This window comes from Heterodontus francisci, chromosome 35 (genome assembly GCF_036365525.1).
Source record: "Heterodontus francisci isolate sHetFra1 chromosome 35, sHetFra1.hap1, whole genome shotgun sequence".
Classification (NCBI taxonomy): Eukaryota; Metazoa; Chordata; class Chondrichthyes; order Heterodontiformes; family Heterodontidae; genus Heterodontus; species Heterodontus francisci.
Genome location: NC_090405.1, coordinates 39,984,351 through 40,001,384, shown reverse-complemented (window position 1 = coordinate 40,001,384; position 17,034 = coordinate 39,984,351). Strand labels below are relative to the sequence as shown.

Here is a 17,034-nt window from a genome sequence, read left to right as displayed (position 1 = left end):
AGCCAATTTCATATCCATGTTGCTACTGTCCTCTGCCTCCACAGGTTTCCCCTAGGGTGCCAATTAGGCCATACTCTTTAGGTATCCTCTTGCACGGTGTATTTGTTAAAAAATTTGGGTTTGTTGTGTTTTAACCTCAGGTGACTAGTCCACCTCAAGGTGGGATCAGTAACACGAACATGAGTTAATAAGGATGGTTCAGTATGCTAACACAGGTCTTCACTATAGAGTTTCTTCAGACTACCCTTACACCAGAAATCAGTATTACATCACAGCTCTTACACTGCTGTCCATTATAATAACTACACCTCTAACAGGTGTACCACACAGATTCCTCACTTGCCCAACCAATACTCCTTCCACCTACCCAGCTTCATTCTCTAAAATTACATCAAGAAACTACACCCTCTTGTTGGGTGTGCTATGTACTGGCTTAAAAAGTTCTCCTGAATGCATTAAATGCCTTTCACACTAATTCTACCCCAAATTAGGATTGTTGAAATCCCCACCATTTCTGCCCTATTGTTTTGTACTTCACAGCAATTTGCCAACATATTTGCTCGGCTATCTGACTGATTGGGGTCTACAGTACATGCCCAGTAGTGATGAGATTTTTTTTTGTTCTTCAGTTCAACCCATATGGCCTCTGAGGATTCTACCAGATCATCCCTCTTCATAGAGATCATGGTTTCTTTAATATCAATATTGACACCCCCAGCCCCCCCTCCATCTTGCCTGAAAAGCCTGTAACCAGAAATGTGGAGTTTCCTTCAGCCATGTCTCAGTAATAGCTATTTTATAATTCCAAGCATCTACCTGTGCCCTCAACTGATCTACCTTAGTCCCTGGGCTTCTTGCATTAAAGTACATACCACTTAACACTGCCAAACTCCCTTGTTTATTTTCTAGTTTGGAATTCTGAGGAAACAAAGACAAGCTTACCAATATTCTGCCTTCCATTTCCAACTTTTCTTCAGGTTCCCATCACCCTACCAATTAGTTTAAACCTTTCCCAACAGCACTAGCAAATATCCTGTGAGGATATTGGTCCCAGCTCTGGAGGAGCAACCTGTCTGGCTTGTTTAAGTCTCACTTCCTCCAGAAGCAGTCCCGATGCTTCAGGAATCTAAAGCCCTCCTTCCAGCCACATTCACTCTTATCTTCCTATTTCTGTACTCACTAGCATGTAGCAGCCAGAGTAACCTGGAGATTACCACCATGGAGGTAATGTTTTTCCAATCTCCAACTCACTAAACTCTGCCTTCAGGACCGCATCCCTCTTTCTGCCTATGTCATTGGGTGCTAATATGGACCACAACATCATGGTTATTCATCCTCCCCCTTCAATGTCCTGCAGCTGCTCAGTAGCCTTGACCAGGGTCAAGGTAGATGCAGCTGCAGAAGTGCTCATTTCCCCAACTATTGAATCTTACCGCTTGTTTTTCCACTCTCCTTTCCTCCAGTGCAGTAGAGCTACACGTGGTGCTATACACTTGGCTCTGTCTGCACTACCCCCCAGATGAGTTCTCACTAATATTCAGAATTGACCATGTGGGAGTGGGAGCCATGGGATCCCTGCCCTGCCAGGTGCTTGTTTCAGTCATCCATTCCCTCTGGCTGCACATTAAGCTGCACTGTGACCATCTCCAGAAAAATGCTATCTGCAAAGCTTTCAGTCTCAAATGCCCGATGACTTCAACCACTGCGCAAGCTTCAAAACCTTGAGCGACTTCCTGCACACAGGATTTCCCACATGGCACAGGATATGTATTTCATGGGGCTGAGGTTCCCTGCCATGCCTTTACTTTCTAGACTATATGGAAACACTTTACTACTCACTCAGCTCCTTTCCTGGTTGGGACATCACTATAGCTGTTTTGCAGATGTTGCTTTTTTTTTTTTGTTACAATGGCTACCAAATGCTATAGTTCAAGTTAACCAGCAGGATTTCAATATATTAAAAAAACCACCTCTGGCTCAAATTGTTAATTGCTATAATCAAACTGATTAAATTTCAGGTCAATTTAAAAACCTCACATGCTGATCAGCCAAGTGGACTGAAGTTTTACATACGAATTATGTCATTCCCTTGGCAGTGTAACAAGAAACCTTACATAAGCCAGCACCAGTCTTCAAGACCAAGCTCAAGTAGCATCCCATGGAGAAAAGGGAAACAAGTGTGACAGTCAAGTGAAAGGACAGACCACTTTCATTCACCTGGTCATTAAAAACTTTATTCATTCTAATTTTGCTTTGGTAAAGGAAACCATTCCCCTGGCAGGATTTTTAGCATGTAACTTGGTCTTGTCAGTTATCCAATTATTCATATTGCTATTCTGCAGGCTAATTGAATCCAGTTTACCATAATACAAAAATAGATTAGGACCAAAATATGTATGGTTATGTGGTTTAGCAATGCAATATATTAAGTGCAGTTCCATTCCAGTATAACTTATTGTACAGGAGCATACGGAATTCTCCCCTCACCTAAAAAGGAGTGCCAATTCTTGGGTGCAATTTGAAGAACTGGTGGCCAGAGATCCTAGAAAGATGTTAGCATGCAGTTCAACTAGTGAGTGAACAGTAGTACAGCCCATGTCAGATCTTAGACCACACAGGGTAGTGATCAGCCCAAAAACTAGCATGTTCCACCCTTAGCCCAGACAAGAGTAAAGAGTAAAATTAGGTAACTCCAGATGAAATGCCAAGTTCAACATAAGGTGATTAAGTTAGCCAGACTGGGGCAAGACAATTAATAAGTTTGATTTTTTTTTTTTAAATTGTATTTATAATTGTGCCTTTCACAACCACAGCACATCACAAAGTGCTTTACAGCCAGTAAAGTATTTGAATATGTAGTCACTTGTATTATAGGAAGCATGGCAGCCAATGCATGCACAGCAAGCTCCCAATAAACAGTAATGTGGACTCAGGGGTAAGTATTAGCTGGAACACCAGGAAGAACTCCCCTGCTCTTCAAAAATGATGCCATGGAATCTTGTGTCTGAGGGCAAACAGGGTCTCAGTTTATCACCTCCTCTGAAACAAGACACCCCTGACAGTGCAGCCCTCTTGTACTGGAGTGTCAAACCAGATTTTTGTGCTCAAGTCCTGGAGTGGGACTTCAATCCCCAAACTGCCGACTCAGGTGAGAGTGCTACCAACCTGAGCCATGGCTGACAGTTACATCAGCAATTGTTTCAAGCTACAGGACTGCTCTGCTCAAATGCAGAGCCTAGGGAGGCTACCTTTGGATTTCCTAAGCTGGACAGCAGCATGCAATTATGACAAGTCCTTACCTTAAATGGTCGAAAGAGAAGGTATAACTCTCGTGGTTTAATATCCATAGGAAGCCCACTGACAAAAAGTGTACGGACCTAAAGAAAAAAGCAAACCAGTTAAAAATGTTAGTTATAGCCATCATGCAAAGGATTAGGACAAGGTTAACCTCTACCATTTGAATCTAAGAAAACATTGGATTAAAGTGTCATATGCATCTGACCCGGATGTCTAGAGGTCAGAAGACTCATTAGCTAAATTTACTGTGTTCCCATAGCTGTGCACAGGATGTTGGAATCTGGTTCCAGAAAAAAAAAAGGTTAGATGGCTTAGACTGTCTAGGCCAGAAGGAACCCCTCCTTCTGTCTATTTAGGATATTAGAAAGTGGTGTTGGTTGTAATGCACTTTCAAGATGCAGTAACAGCAGAGCCAAAATTTGCCCAAAGTTTCCGCAAACAGGACCAAGAGTCAAGCAGGTATACAATGCAAGTATACCAACTTGAAGTCCTGGCCATCCCAGTCAGCCATATCCAGTAGAATTAAGCTGGTAAGACCAATCTCACTACTGCCTTTGATTTGAGAGTTGTTTAGCAGACTTCAACACGAGAATGGCAATACCAATAACAATCCTTGCAGCTAGCAGAGGATGAACAACTTTGACAGTGAAAGTTAGTTCCATGTGGATGGAGTTACAGTGTAAAGCAGGCCATAATGTACAGGAAGTAGTGGGCTGATGTGGTCTCAATACTGTATCTGGTTGCAACATACTTAGCTGAAAAAATGCTCAAGTCAGACATGTTGCTTAAAACATCCCACTCACTTCTAGGGCAAGTTTAACCTTGTATCATTTCAAGTGAGTGACAGCACATTGGACACCATTCTTCAATAGTACGGTTTCCAAAAGAATACACACTAAATTTGTCTTTTGTCTACACAATACAATTACAACTTGGATTTATTTCCATCCGCTCCTTTAAAAACAGATTATAAAAAAGGAAGCCATATCCAAACAACCTTTCCGATAAAGGCTCAATTCAATGCTCAGCTAAAGTCTGTTTCCTATTTTTACTGTTTTGGATTGCACAGAAACTCAGATTACTTGCCCATCTGTTCAATTGGAATGAATTATCACTAGGAATATTAAAAGCCATATCTTGTGACTACTTTGTCAGTAACATTTTGAGCAGGCTCATCACAGAAATAAGTACAACTGAATCTTTACAGGCAAATGAATGAATACGCAAGTAATTGAGGCATTAATTTAAATGCCAAAAAGGCCAAGTGCGCTCATATCCAGTAACTTACTAACATTGATGCATGCTTTCAAAAGCATGCTAGAAAAAAAATTAGCCAAGACCCAAAATACAAAAAGGTGCACATAGAGTTCCAGTATTAAAATTAATTCACCCTTGTTCAAGACTCAAGATTAACAGCACCAAGTTATAGCAATATTATGCTCTGAGAGAGCTTGGAGATTGCAAGTTTAATATTTGATAACAAGTTGCTGCATATTAAGAAGTTTGTCTGCAGCATTGTATTCATTGGAGATTTCAAATTTGATGTTGCAATCCCATTTGCCATTCAGGAAAAGCTTAGAAGTTTGCAACAATTTAAGGCCACAGTTGCCCCATTTAGAGTCATGCAATGATGCGAAACAAAATGGCCATGTTTGTTAACAATGCAACCACTAGGTGACACGTACCAATACGTGCAAATGCAGCCTCTTCCACGGAAACGTTCCTGTCTGCAACGTCCAGGCAGCTATCAAGATTAAAAGATGGCACTGCTCAATTTGTCACAGAAAAAACAACTTCAACCTGAAAATCTCCAAGGTTGCCATCGCCACCTCCATCCCACCCCCAACAGTCCCCTACTCCTTTCTGTCATTGCTTTATTTGCATCATTTCTTAGAGGTCTCCTGCTCAACTGTTTTGATTTTTTTTTTGGACAGACAGATGATCTCTGGTATGATATGGCCATTGAAACTTGGCATGTAAAAGCAACTTTCTCTGGGATGGCAAAGTCAACAATCCACACTGGCTACAGCCTTGCTGTTTCCACCCCACCCCCTCACTACAGACTTCACTACTGCTTTTCTCCCCCCCCCCCCTCTTCCCCTTCCCTCAACTGACTCGAGTTCCCTGCAGCAGGGAACTCAAACTTCAGTTGACTGACTTCAGGTTCTTTATTAACCAGCTTTGGGTAATTTTACATCCAAAAAAAAAAATCAGTGTTTAATTATATTGAAGGTTATGACTATTGTGCAAAGGCTGATTAGGAATTGGTCTAAATTGATTGCAATAATCACAATTCATTTCCATACTAGTAAGCCACTTGAAATGGCTGAGATGGTTTGAGAATGGTCACCGTTAGTCCTAAAGACTCAAATTGACTGACCAATAGTACTAACAGCAAGTGAACATTGTAGCTCAGGAACCAGCAACCTTTATGGCCAGAATGAACCCAAGGACCATGTTTTTCTAGAGAATGTCATCACCAATGTACCATTGCATGGTACACTATTTAACGGAGATGGAGCACAATAGTGGTGTTTGATCTTAATCAGACCCCATGGAATTGCACCAATTTATAACAGTTGTCTGTTTCTCAGTAGGATAAACAGCGAGCTATAATTACAATAATCAGACTTAAAACAAAAGTTAAAAAAAAAGTCAACCTGAAAGCTTGAATCCAAATGGCTATATGATTACAACACATCAGAAGCAGCAATTTAATCAGCAGTCTTGCCTGACAACAGGGAGGGAGAAAATGAAGGAATATCGAGTCGAGCCAGTCTAACCAAATTTCACCAAGTACTGAGAAAGGTGTATTCACTTGAACTATAGACGATGATTTTTCCAATGCAGCTACAGCTCAGATCCTTGCATATTGCCCCACCTTCCTGCAGAATTGGGAAAAGCTTGATGGCTAGAGTTACTATTTTTTTCCCCTCCTCAAAGCCAGGGAGGTTAAGAGCTGGATAACAATAGACAAAAAAAAAACTGGCTAATGTTTAACTGCACTGTGCAGCAATATTTGAGACCATACTTTTGGCAAAGGAATGAAGGGTGCTGGAAATAGTCTTAAAAACAGAAGCTTCACAAATGCATTGCAGAGTCTGCACATCTAAATGGCAGCGCAGTTTCACTTTACCTAGAAGTTATACTTGCAGGAAAAATGAAGTTTCCCCATCTGTAGTGTGACCGAAGAATTCTACAAGGGATTCAACATCCATGGGGTGAGTTGATGATAAAAGCATGAACTGCCACTTTGCAGAAGGACAAACATAAGTAGTTTATCCACAACATAATTTTGGATACCGATGTATGTATCTCAAATGCCCTTCAATTCCTTTTTTTATTAATCTTTTATGGGATGTGAGCATAGTAGTCAAGGCCAGCACTTGTTACCCATCCCTAATTGCCCTCAATAAAAAGGTGAGACTTGCACATCTCTTCCTGGAAATGTTTCTCACAATGCAATATGCATTTTGCTGCATTAACGTCAGTGCTGATACTTAGTTGGAACACATTTAATCAACATTGATATGATGTCCATTTTGGACAAGAGTTTTCTAGTTAAGCCATTGCAGTGGGTTTTACTTGAGTCAGGCTAAAGCAAGCAGTTTTCACAAGCTCAACTTTGACTGCCTTTGACCAGCACACTCACATTATGCTACAAAACAAATGTACCCTAGGTTCTTACAACAGTGTTTTAAAAAAAAAAGTCGGTCCAGAAGGCAAACATACAATTATAGCTAGCAAAGTGTTAAAGCTTTCCCCCCCCCCCCCCCGCCCCCAGAAAAATATTTGAGAAACAATTTGACTCGGCTCCTCAGGGGAGAAAAACCCTTTCCTTGATCTAGTTGCAACAGATATGTCAACCATGTTGTAATGGTTAAGCTGACTACCAGACAAATGAATCACAAAAGGCTTATTACAAGTATAATGGTGTTAAGCAGTTTACTGCAGTGATGTAAACTCAACTTGAAATCTGGTGTACAGCTCTGGCTTCATTTGGAGCAAGATTCACAACATAAATAGGGCTGTATGATCTACTGCTCCTTCGAGTCTGCTCTGCCATTCAACTTCACTATTCCCCCCACCCCACCCCAATTTCACTCGATATCCCGATTCCCTGAGACACCATAAATCAGTCCATCTCAGCATTAAATATATTCAACAATGGAGCATCCACAACATGGGATAGAGAATCAACCTTTTGCGTGAAGAAATTTCTCATCTCAGTCTTAAATGATCAACTCCTCACCTTGGGACTGTACCATGCTCTACATTACCCCAACAGGGGAAACAGCCTCTGTCCATCCAGTGAAGCCCCTTCAGTATCTTGTATGTTTCAGTGAGATCATCTCATTCTTAGAGAATAGGTCCAATTTGCTCAGCCCATTATAGGGAAACTCTCATCCTCATTGCTAATAGATTTCAAGACTTTCCCAATGACTGATGTCAGGCTGACTGACCTTCAATTCCTGGTTTTCTCTTCCTCACTCCCTTCTTGAATAGCTTCTTTACAAAAATTAATTCAAGTTGAGACAGTTAAACTCCAGTTTAAGAGTATAAAGCCACTTGGTACAGACATTAAACTAGTAGTGGGAACATATCCAGAGAACACAAAGCAACTAGAAATACACAAATATTGTTTGCGGCTGTACAGTTACAGCAGTGCCAATAACAATGTTCAGATTAAGCATCTGCAGGGGCCAAGAGACCATATAATGGGGGTGGGGGGTGCTGCTATTTAACCCAAGAGCTACAGTGATCACACCAAAGATGAACTATGCAGATGCTGCAACACAGTTTGTGTATTCCAAGCAGAGCAGATCAAGTTGGGACATGTAACAAAACAATTTCCAATGAGATAAGCATGTCACATCTTCCCCCCTCATGAAATCTTAAGTCATGTCAAGAAACATTTAGCTAGCTCCAGTTCAGAGCTACAAAAAAAAGTGTTCTAAAAAGATACACTGCAGGTTAACATTTTTAAAACAGTATTGGTACATTGTTGGAGTGAGCATTTCAGAATGCTGTACTTGAGCAGCTAGAGATTGAGCCAAGCCTTCAAGTTTTAATTCAGCTGCACTATAAAATAACAGCTCCTAGATCTGTTATTCCAGATGAAAGTAATGAAGCAATGAAGAAAGGCTGTTTACTTCACTAAAGTGCCAATATTTCTGCAGGAATGAAATTTAGCTTGCTCACATAGCATGCAGCTGTTAAGGGGTCTAGGCACAGCTAGAGATTTAGTCATGAAGACAGAGATATACCTTGGGACAGTAGTAGAATGGACAATGAAGACATGGCTGCAACCTTTAGCTACAACAGCAGGGTTTGTCTCCACCTGCTCTTCCTATTCAAATAGGCTAAAGTAGCATGAAGTCAACGGAATTTGCAACAGTGCTTTGGGAGAAAGGTAAGCACTTCCAAATCAGACAGGCTAACATTTAGCAGGGGACTTTACAACTGGCTACTATACCAGACATTTACCCAATGAGTTAGAGCCCAACACTAGTGTTACCAAAGTCCACTTTCCTTTTGCGAAATGTTTTAAAAGGACTTCTAGTTGAATTATGGACATTGATTCATTCATCTGGAATCTTGGAAATGCTAAACTTTTTTTTTTTCAAAACAAATAAGTCACCAGAAGGTTTCTGGATTTGGCTTGTAAACAAGTTGGAAGGCACTTGTCTGCAGATAATCACCCAGCAAGGGTTGTTTTTAACTTGAAGATGTTTACAAAGTAGTGGTGACAGGTCAGGATTGAGGTCAGGAGGCTTGACTTCTGGAATGTTTTTAAGTTTCAATTTGAATGGTTACAAAAGACAGTTGATTTTTGCCTACCAGCTCATCTCGAAAAAAAACCCTGTATATTTCAGTGTCAGATTTCTATTTCCTCCCTTTTAGAAGAAACTATTGAATGTGTGAAAACTAAAACCATTGTTGCTGCATTTCTGCTGTTAAGACCTATCTGAAGCCTCTGAATCTGCACTTCTTGGAAAGCCTACCCAAACTGATCAACATCACCTGGAAAGAACTGTTCTAGGAAGACCCCAGTGACAGCCATCTATACACATTTGGTATGCCAAACCAAAAGGACACATTTCCATACTTTGTTCCCCCTTCAAGTATAAGTATTCAGCCAGTGTTTCTTCCTGTTTTCTTTGTAATAGTGCTAAACAAAAAATAAAATCCTTTTATTTTTCTGGCTAGCCCGTGTGTATTTGTGTAAGGGGCTAAAAAGGTTAAAAAAAAGCTTTTAATATTTGTGTTTATGCTTTACTTCATTACTGGTTAAGACTTGGTTCATTATAAACCGATAATTTTGTTATTTAAAAGAAACCTGGTTGGTGTGTTTTATTCTGAAAAAAAGTTTATGATTAAATTTTTTCCCACATTGATATGGTCAAATATTGACCTGTGGAGAAGTGCAACTAGAACAGTGCACTCCTCCCACCTCAGTTGCAACATATAATTGGGAGCTCTTTCTGGGATAAACCCAACACTGGCAACATTCAACTGTAAGTGGGGTAATAGGAAAAAGGAAAAACAACCGGGTTTCTTGTGGAATAAAGTCTACATCATTGGAATGACTAACAGTTGTTGCAACTTTTCTGCAGGATGCATCAGAGTGGTTTAAGGTACTTAATCAAGGTTAAGCTAATAGCACTGGTAGCAAAATTGGGGTTAGAGTTAAAATTGGGAGATAAGAAAGCAGACATAATTGAAGTAATACAACATTTACAATAAGAAAGCAAACTAGAGGGTAGTGCACTTTAATTAGCTAAAATTCAGTTACAGATGAAGCAACTTGAGCAGGGAAAAAAAAAATTGACAAAACATTTCAGCTAGAATTGCAAAAGGAAAGGGAAGTTAAAAAGTTGGAACTAAGAGTAAAAGGATGGCAGAGACTTCAAGGAAAATTCTGGTGAGGAAAGATGACTCTAGCCCAAGACCCAGCAGAGAGCTGTTTAAAATTTATACAAGCCCTCCCAAAGTTTGAGGAAAAAAAGGCATTTTTCCTTTCTTTTGAAAAGATAGCCAAACAGATGAAAGTGGCCAAAGGAAAACTGAACACTGCTTATGTAAAGCAAATGGATGGAGAGCTCATGAAGTTTACGCATGTTTTGAGGCTTCTGCAGATTAGGAAATGGTGGGGGGGGTGGGGGGGGGGGGTGGATAAAAGGCTATTCTCATTGCAGGCGAGTCCCTGAAGCTTACTGACAGAAATTCAGAACCTCTGGGAGATTCTCTGGGAAGACAGAATTTGAGAGGGTAAAGCAAATAAATTTTGCTCATTGGATACAGGTGCTAAAAGATGGAAGCCACATATGGGAACCTTAGGGAATTAATTCTTCTAGAATTTAAAAATTCACTCCATCCATTAGTAAGAACCTATGTAGAGAACCAGAGGATTTCAACTGCCAGACAGGCAGTGGAAATTGATGATTGAGTTTGCGTATAAGCCCAAGTCCTTTGCTAATCACCCCCACAAACCAGAAGGATAAAAGGTGGGAGGGTGAAAGGAATTAGGAACAGCTGGGAATGCCTGGGATCTCCAACTCAGGCCAGCAAGGAAGATGCTGAGGGTGGCAGTGAAGTCCACAAGCTTAAGTGTTACCATTGCCAGAAGGTGGAAATCTTTGTGCAGAATGCTGGAAGTTGCAGGGTAAACCCACGGGACTTATTGGGGTATACAAAGCCAATGCAGAGGAAAAAAAAAGGGCCTCGACAATATAGCAGATCAGGCTGTAGCTTTGACTGGTTTATGTATTTCGCCTTACAACTGCAATGAGTGTACCGGGGTTGTGTATATACCCATACCTTGGTAACAGGTGCACCTAGAGTGACCCAACATCGGGAACGGTAACTATAGTTTACCATTAGACAGTTGACCTACTCTTTGGGAATGATTTGGCTGGAGCTAAAAAGTAGTAGCTTCTCTAGTAATCATGGAAAAACCAAGTTAAAAGGGACAAAAAAAAATAAACAGTTACAGGAAAAGGTTCCAGGAATTTTTTCCTTCATGTGTAGCGACCAGAGCAATGGCTAAACAAGCTCCATGGTTGGAGGTAGAATTGGCACCACAAAAGTAGTCGAATATCTGAAACATTGCAGATTTGGATAATCCACAAAGAAATGTTCAGTAAGTCTTCTCTGATCATGGCTCAGCAAGCCGATCCGGAGTTAAATAAAGTGGCACAATCAGCTCTCAAGTGGAGGTAAAGGGAGTTCCAGAAGGCTATTATATTAATGAAATTTTGATGAGAAAGTGGAGAGCTCCTCAGACCTGCCAAAGTATTGCTGGGAACAATTAAGGATAGCCCATGAAATTCCTATAGAGTGACATGTGGGGATCCGGAAGACCCAATCACGTATAGGTTGACATTCTTACTGATCAGGTCTTTCCAAGGAAATAGAAAGTTTAGTAAAATGAGCCAGATTGAGAGAAAACTGCAGCCTGCCATAAAACCGGCACCTCTAATCCCCATACCAGTTTTTGGGAAACTATTAATTAGGGTGTTGATAGACTGTGTAGGACCTTTACCAGAAAAAAAAAAGCAGGACACCAATATATACTCACGATCATGGATATTGCTACTCAGTTCCTAGAGGCCATTGGGAGAACAATTTCTGCTAAGGTAATGGTAGAGGGGTTACCCAGTTCTTCACTAGATATAGATTATCAATCAATTGAGATTCAGTCAGATCAAGGTTCCAATTTTATGTCTAAAATTTTTCAGTAAGTTAAGAGTATTTGGGTAGAACAGTCTTCAACTTAACATCCACAGACACGGAGCTTTAGAAAGGTACCATCAGACTCAAAACAATGATCAGGGCATAGAGTCATGAATATCCCTATGATTGGGATAAAGGGCTAGAATTTTTGTTTGCCAATAGGGATTCACCTAATGAGTTTACAGGTTTTAGTCCTTTGGAATTAGTTTATGGACGAGATAACCACTCCTCAAACTAATTAAAGACAGGTTTTTAAAAAAACAGGACAAATTTTCTGTACTAGATTGTGTATCCATGTTCTGGGAACAGCTCATGAGAGCTTGCAAAGTGGCTCATATCTTCATAAACAACCAAGAAATGGGAAACCAAGCTTGCTAAGACCTGAACATTTCAACCAGGGGATGAGGTGTTGGTATTACTACCTTTACAGGGTGAACTGTTGAAAGCACAGTTCAGGTGGTCTAATTAAGTGGTCAAGAGAATTGGTAAAGTCAGTTATTTGACTGACATCCCAGATCACAAGAATCAGCTGCATCAATATGTTAAAACAATTTTACTGGGAGAAGGATAAGCAAGCACAGGTCTGTCAGGTATCAGGGGGTGTGAAGGATAAAAGGGATGGAGAGGATGAGGCAGAAGGTGGCCTAGACAAGTCTCAATTTCAACTTCCTACTATCCGGTTAGCCAATACTGAATTGTTAGGGAGATTGGAGACTATGCTTTCATATTTAGGAGCGAGAGCGAGAGCCCTAACAAGGCTACTCAACATTTAAAAAGAAGTCTGTAGGGCTAAGCCAGTATGTACAACTTTGGCTATACATGTGGATGTAGGGGAACCCTTTCCAATAAAACAGCACCCTTACTGCTTAAGTCCAGAGAAACAGGTCCAGGTAAAAGCAGAAACCCAACAGATGCTGGACCACCTAACAGAACCCAGTCAAAGCAGCTGGAATTCCCTAGTATTAGTGCTGAAGCCTGACTGTTCAGTTAGACTTTGCATAGACTACAGAAAGGTTATTGCAGCAAAAGAAAGAGGCAGGCACCTACCCAATCCCTTGCTTGGAGGACTATTGACATGTTTCTTATAAAAGTAGATTTGTTAAAGGGATACTGACAAGTTCCATTAACACCTCAAGCTAAAGAAAGATCAGCTTTCATCACACGGGACAGTCTTTTCCAATGCAGAGTGATGGCATTCGGGCCCCAGCAACCTTTCAGACTAATGAACCAAGTGGTAGCCAGTGTTCCCAACTGTAGTTTACCTTGATGTGTTGGTATAGTGACACTTGGAAGGACCACTCGAAACTAAAAAGATGTTTAACAAAATCGGCTGATTTAGTAATAAACCTTGCCAAAAGTAAATTCGCAAGAGAGTGACTTACCTCAGGCACATAGTAGGGCAAGGACAAGTATTGCCAGGAACTGCAAAAGTACAAGCATTGATGGAGCTCCCTACCTCCAAGACTAAGTGAGAAATCATGAGGTTTTTGGGGGATGTGCAGTTTCTCGGATACAGATTTTTAATTAGTAATGAGTTGAAGGGTTATGGAGAATGGGCAGGAAAAGTAGAGATGGGCAGAGATGAGATCAGCCATGATCATATTGAATGGTGGGGCAGGCTTGAGGGGCTGAATTGCCTACTCTTGCTCCTAGTTCTTACGTTCTATCGCAAGTTTGTACCAAATTTCAGCATCATAGCTGCTCCACCGAAATTTGCTACAGAAAAAGAAAACCAAGATAGTGTGGTCAGGGGAGTGCCAAGCATCTAGAGAGGCTGAAAGCCATTTTGATTAATGAACCAGTGTTAGCTGCTCTAAATTTCACCAAGCCCTTCAAGGTAGCAATTGATGAGAGTGACCTGGGGGGTTAGTGCAGTCCTGTTAGACGATGAATCAGGCATAGAAAAGGCCAGTGGGATACTTCTCAAAAAATAGACACCAAAAAAAAAAGATATTCAACAGCAGAAAAAGAAACCCAAGGTCTATTATTGGCTCTTAAGCATTTTGAAGACTGCCTGCTATGACTACAGAGACACTGGTATATACTGACCATAACCCCCCGGCCTTTATGCAAAGATTTAAAAACCAGAATGACAGACTATTCCATTACAGCCCCATCACTTAAAGACGATCTACATTGTGGGCAAAAATAAACGTTACTGCAGATGCTTTGGGAATCTAACTTTGTTTTGAGTTATCTGAATGCAAAAGATGGTACAAAGCAAAATTTGTATTAACTGCAGATAAAGAGTGAATGGGGAGGAGTGTGAAAAGGTTTTAAAATGTTTTCATTATTTTTCACTTTGTAATGAAACATTTCACCAAGGGTGGAGGTGTTACGAGAATGCTTTTTTGTAAAATGCTTTAAAAAGGACTTCTAGTTGAAATATGGACATTGATTCATTCATCTGGAATCTTGGAGATGCTGAACTTAGATTTTCCTTTAAAAAAAAGTCACCAGGAGGTTCCTGGATTTGGTTTGTAACAGTCTTACTGGATGGCACCTGTCTGTGGATAGTCACCCAGCAAGGGTTGTTTTTGACTTGGGGAGGATGTTTAAGTAGTGACAGGTCAGAACTTTTTTTTTTAAATTAAAAGGAGGTGAGGAGGCTTGACTTCTGGAATGTTTGTAGTTTCAATTTGAACTGTTACAAAAGACAGTTGATTTTTACCTGCCATGAAAGATCCAGCTCAACTCTGAAAAGGAAACCCTGTATATTTCAGGGTCAGATTTCTATTTCCTCCCTTTTGCAAGAAACTATTGAATGTGTGGGAACTAAAACCCTTGTTGCTGCATTTCTGCAGTTAAGACCTCTGAAGCAGCTCGAACTGCATTTCTTGGAAAGCCAAACTGATTTTCACCTGGAAGAACAACTGTTCTAGGAAGATCCCAGTGACAGCTATCTATACACATTTGGGATGCCAAACCAAAATAAAGGTCAGCTTTCCATACTTTTTTCCTTCGACTATGAACAAGTATTCAGCCCAAGTGGAATTTTTTTTCCTTTTTTTGTAACAGCACTAAAAAAAAAAACAACTCACTTTTCAGGTTAATCGATTTTGTACGCGTGTGAGGGGCTCAGGTTGAAAAACCATCTTTAATATTAGTCTGTTTATGCTTGACTTAATTACTAGTTATGACTTGGTTTATAATAAACTGAATTTTGTTGTTGTTTAAATGAAGAAACCTGGTTGGTGTGTTTTATTCTGGGATAAAAAGAGTCCATCAGTAAATGGGGGGGGGGGGGGGGAAGTTTAAATATACATTGTGACCCATGCAGAAGTGGAACTAGAACAAAGTGCACTCCTCCCACCCTCGGTCGTAACACTAGAAGTATGGTCACTTTCGTCTTAAAGCAGGAGTCTCATTTTGATGAGATGACAGACTAGTTCGAGGCAAATCGGCTAGACACATTTAAGGGAGAAGGGAAGAGAGGAGGAAGCTAGAAAAGGGGCATAAATGCCAACATGGGTTGGTTGGACTTTATGGCCCATTTCTATCAAGAAATTATACTACTTTTTAAATAAAGCATTCTTTGATTTGATGTCGAGCCTTAAATGTTTGGCAACTCTAGCCTCTGGTGCCTTCCTTTGCCTCACCATTGGCAGCTACCCCTTCAACATCCAAGACCACACACACACACAAATACAATTAAAGACAAGATTGATGCATGAGGTCTAGGACATACTTGTCACACAAATTAGGTTTACAATACAATAAATCTGCCTAATCATCACTTTAATTGTTAAAGAGCTGAAGGGAAGGTTCAACTGTTACCATATCTAAACTCTTGCCTATAGTTCAAAGGCACACTATCCCAGCCAGAGCTAATTCAGAGACATTACAAACAACTTGACTTCGGTCGCAGGCCTCCTTCTCCAACCTTAACTCCCCACCTGACAACCTAGTTAGGAATACTCCTCTCCCTGTTTGAACTCACTTTCAATTATCATCCATACCATCCCAGACCCTTCTCCATGCATTTTGCCCTTTTCCTTCCTTCACATTCTCCCTTCCTCCATTAATCACTTTCTCACCCCTTGGCATTAATTTCCCTGCCAAGGCCAATTAATACATTGACTATACCCCACTGATTCAGACCAGCATTTTTTTTTTTTTTTTTTAAGTGGAGGTGGGCACTCCTGGTTTCAGTTCCCAACATAGAGCTATTGGGGTCATTAGCACCAACAGAATGGATTTGGCCACTAAACTTGGAAGGACCAAATGAGGGGTTAGTTATGCCAATTGGACCAGCTGACCATAAGCATGAAATGTTTCCAGTTGCTATGGCTAAATTTCTGAAACAAACATGCCAACTTTGCACACATTTCAGTAAACAAAGTTTGCATTTGTGGAATGTTTGAAAAAAAAAATGTGGCTCCAAGGGACATGAATATAGGATAAAAAGATAAAGATTTTACAGAAGCCAAGACTTAAAATTTTGAAGGAATGCTTTTACATCTAAAACATTTTCATTTCATTGGCATCTTCAATGCCCTGCAAGTTATGCATACATAATGCTCTCTGGAAAAGCTGCAATTAAAATGACTTTTTTAGTCATCAAGCAGTTGGGTGCAGAACTAAGCTTTGATGCTGCTGAAAGTAGAGACATGTTGAAGCTTCTCGTCTTGCACTCATCAGGACAATCCACAAGAATAACCAATGCAAGGGAAAACAACGTTATGCTGTATGAGAACACAGAGTGCTGATTAGTAGAGGCGTTTTTCTTTATTTGTTCATGGGATGTGGGCGTCACTAGCTATGCCAGCATTTATTGCCCATCCCCAATTGTCCTTGAGAAGGTGGTGGTGATCTGCCTTCTTGAACCGCTGCAGTCCATTTGGGGTAGGTAGACTCACAGTGCTGTTAGGAAGGGAATTCCAGGATTTTGACCCAGCGACAGTGAAGAAATGGCGATATAGTTCCAAGTCAGGGTGGTGTGACTTGGAGGGGAACTTGCAAGTGGTGGTGTTCCCATGCATTTTCTGCCCTTGTCCTTAT

At 40.6% G+C, this 17,034-nt stretch overlaps 1 protein-coding gene across 3 annotated transcripts in view; it reads right to left on the bottom strand.

Annotated features, from left to right (window-relative positions):
* Positions 1 to 17,034, bottom strand: part of LOC137350635 (RNA-binding protein with multiple splicing 2) — a 91,022-nt gene that overhangs the window by 58,450 nt on the left and 15,538 nt on the right. For all 3 annotated transcript variants that reach the window (XR_010969466.1, XM_068015401.1, XM_068015402.1), the window contains exon 2: positions 3,300 to 3,377. Coding sequence is in view for 2 of the 3 variants with exons in the window: in XM_068015401.1 (XP_067871502.1) it covers positions 3,300 to 3,377 (78 nt within the window). In the remaining variant the exon portion in view is untranslated. The remainder of the gene's footprint in view (positions 1 to 3,299; positions 3,378 to 17,034) is intronic.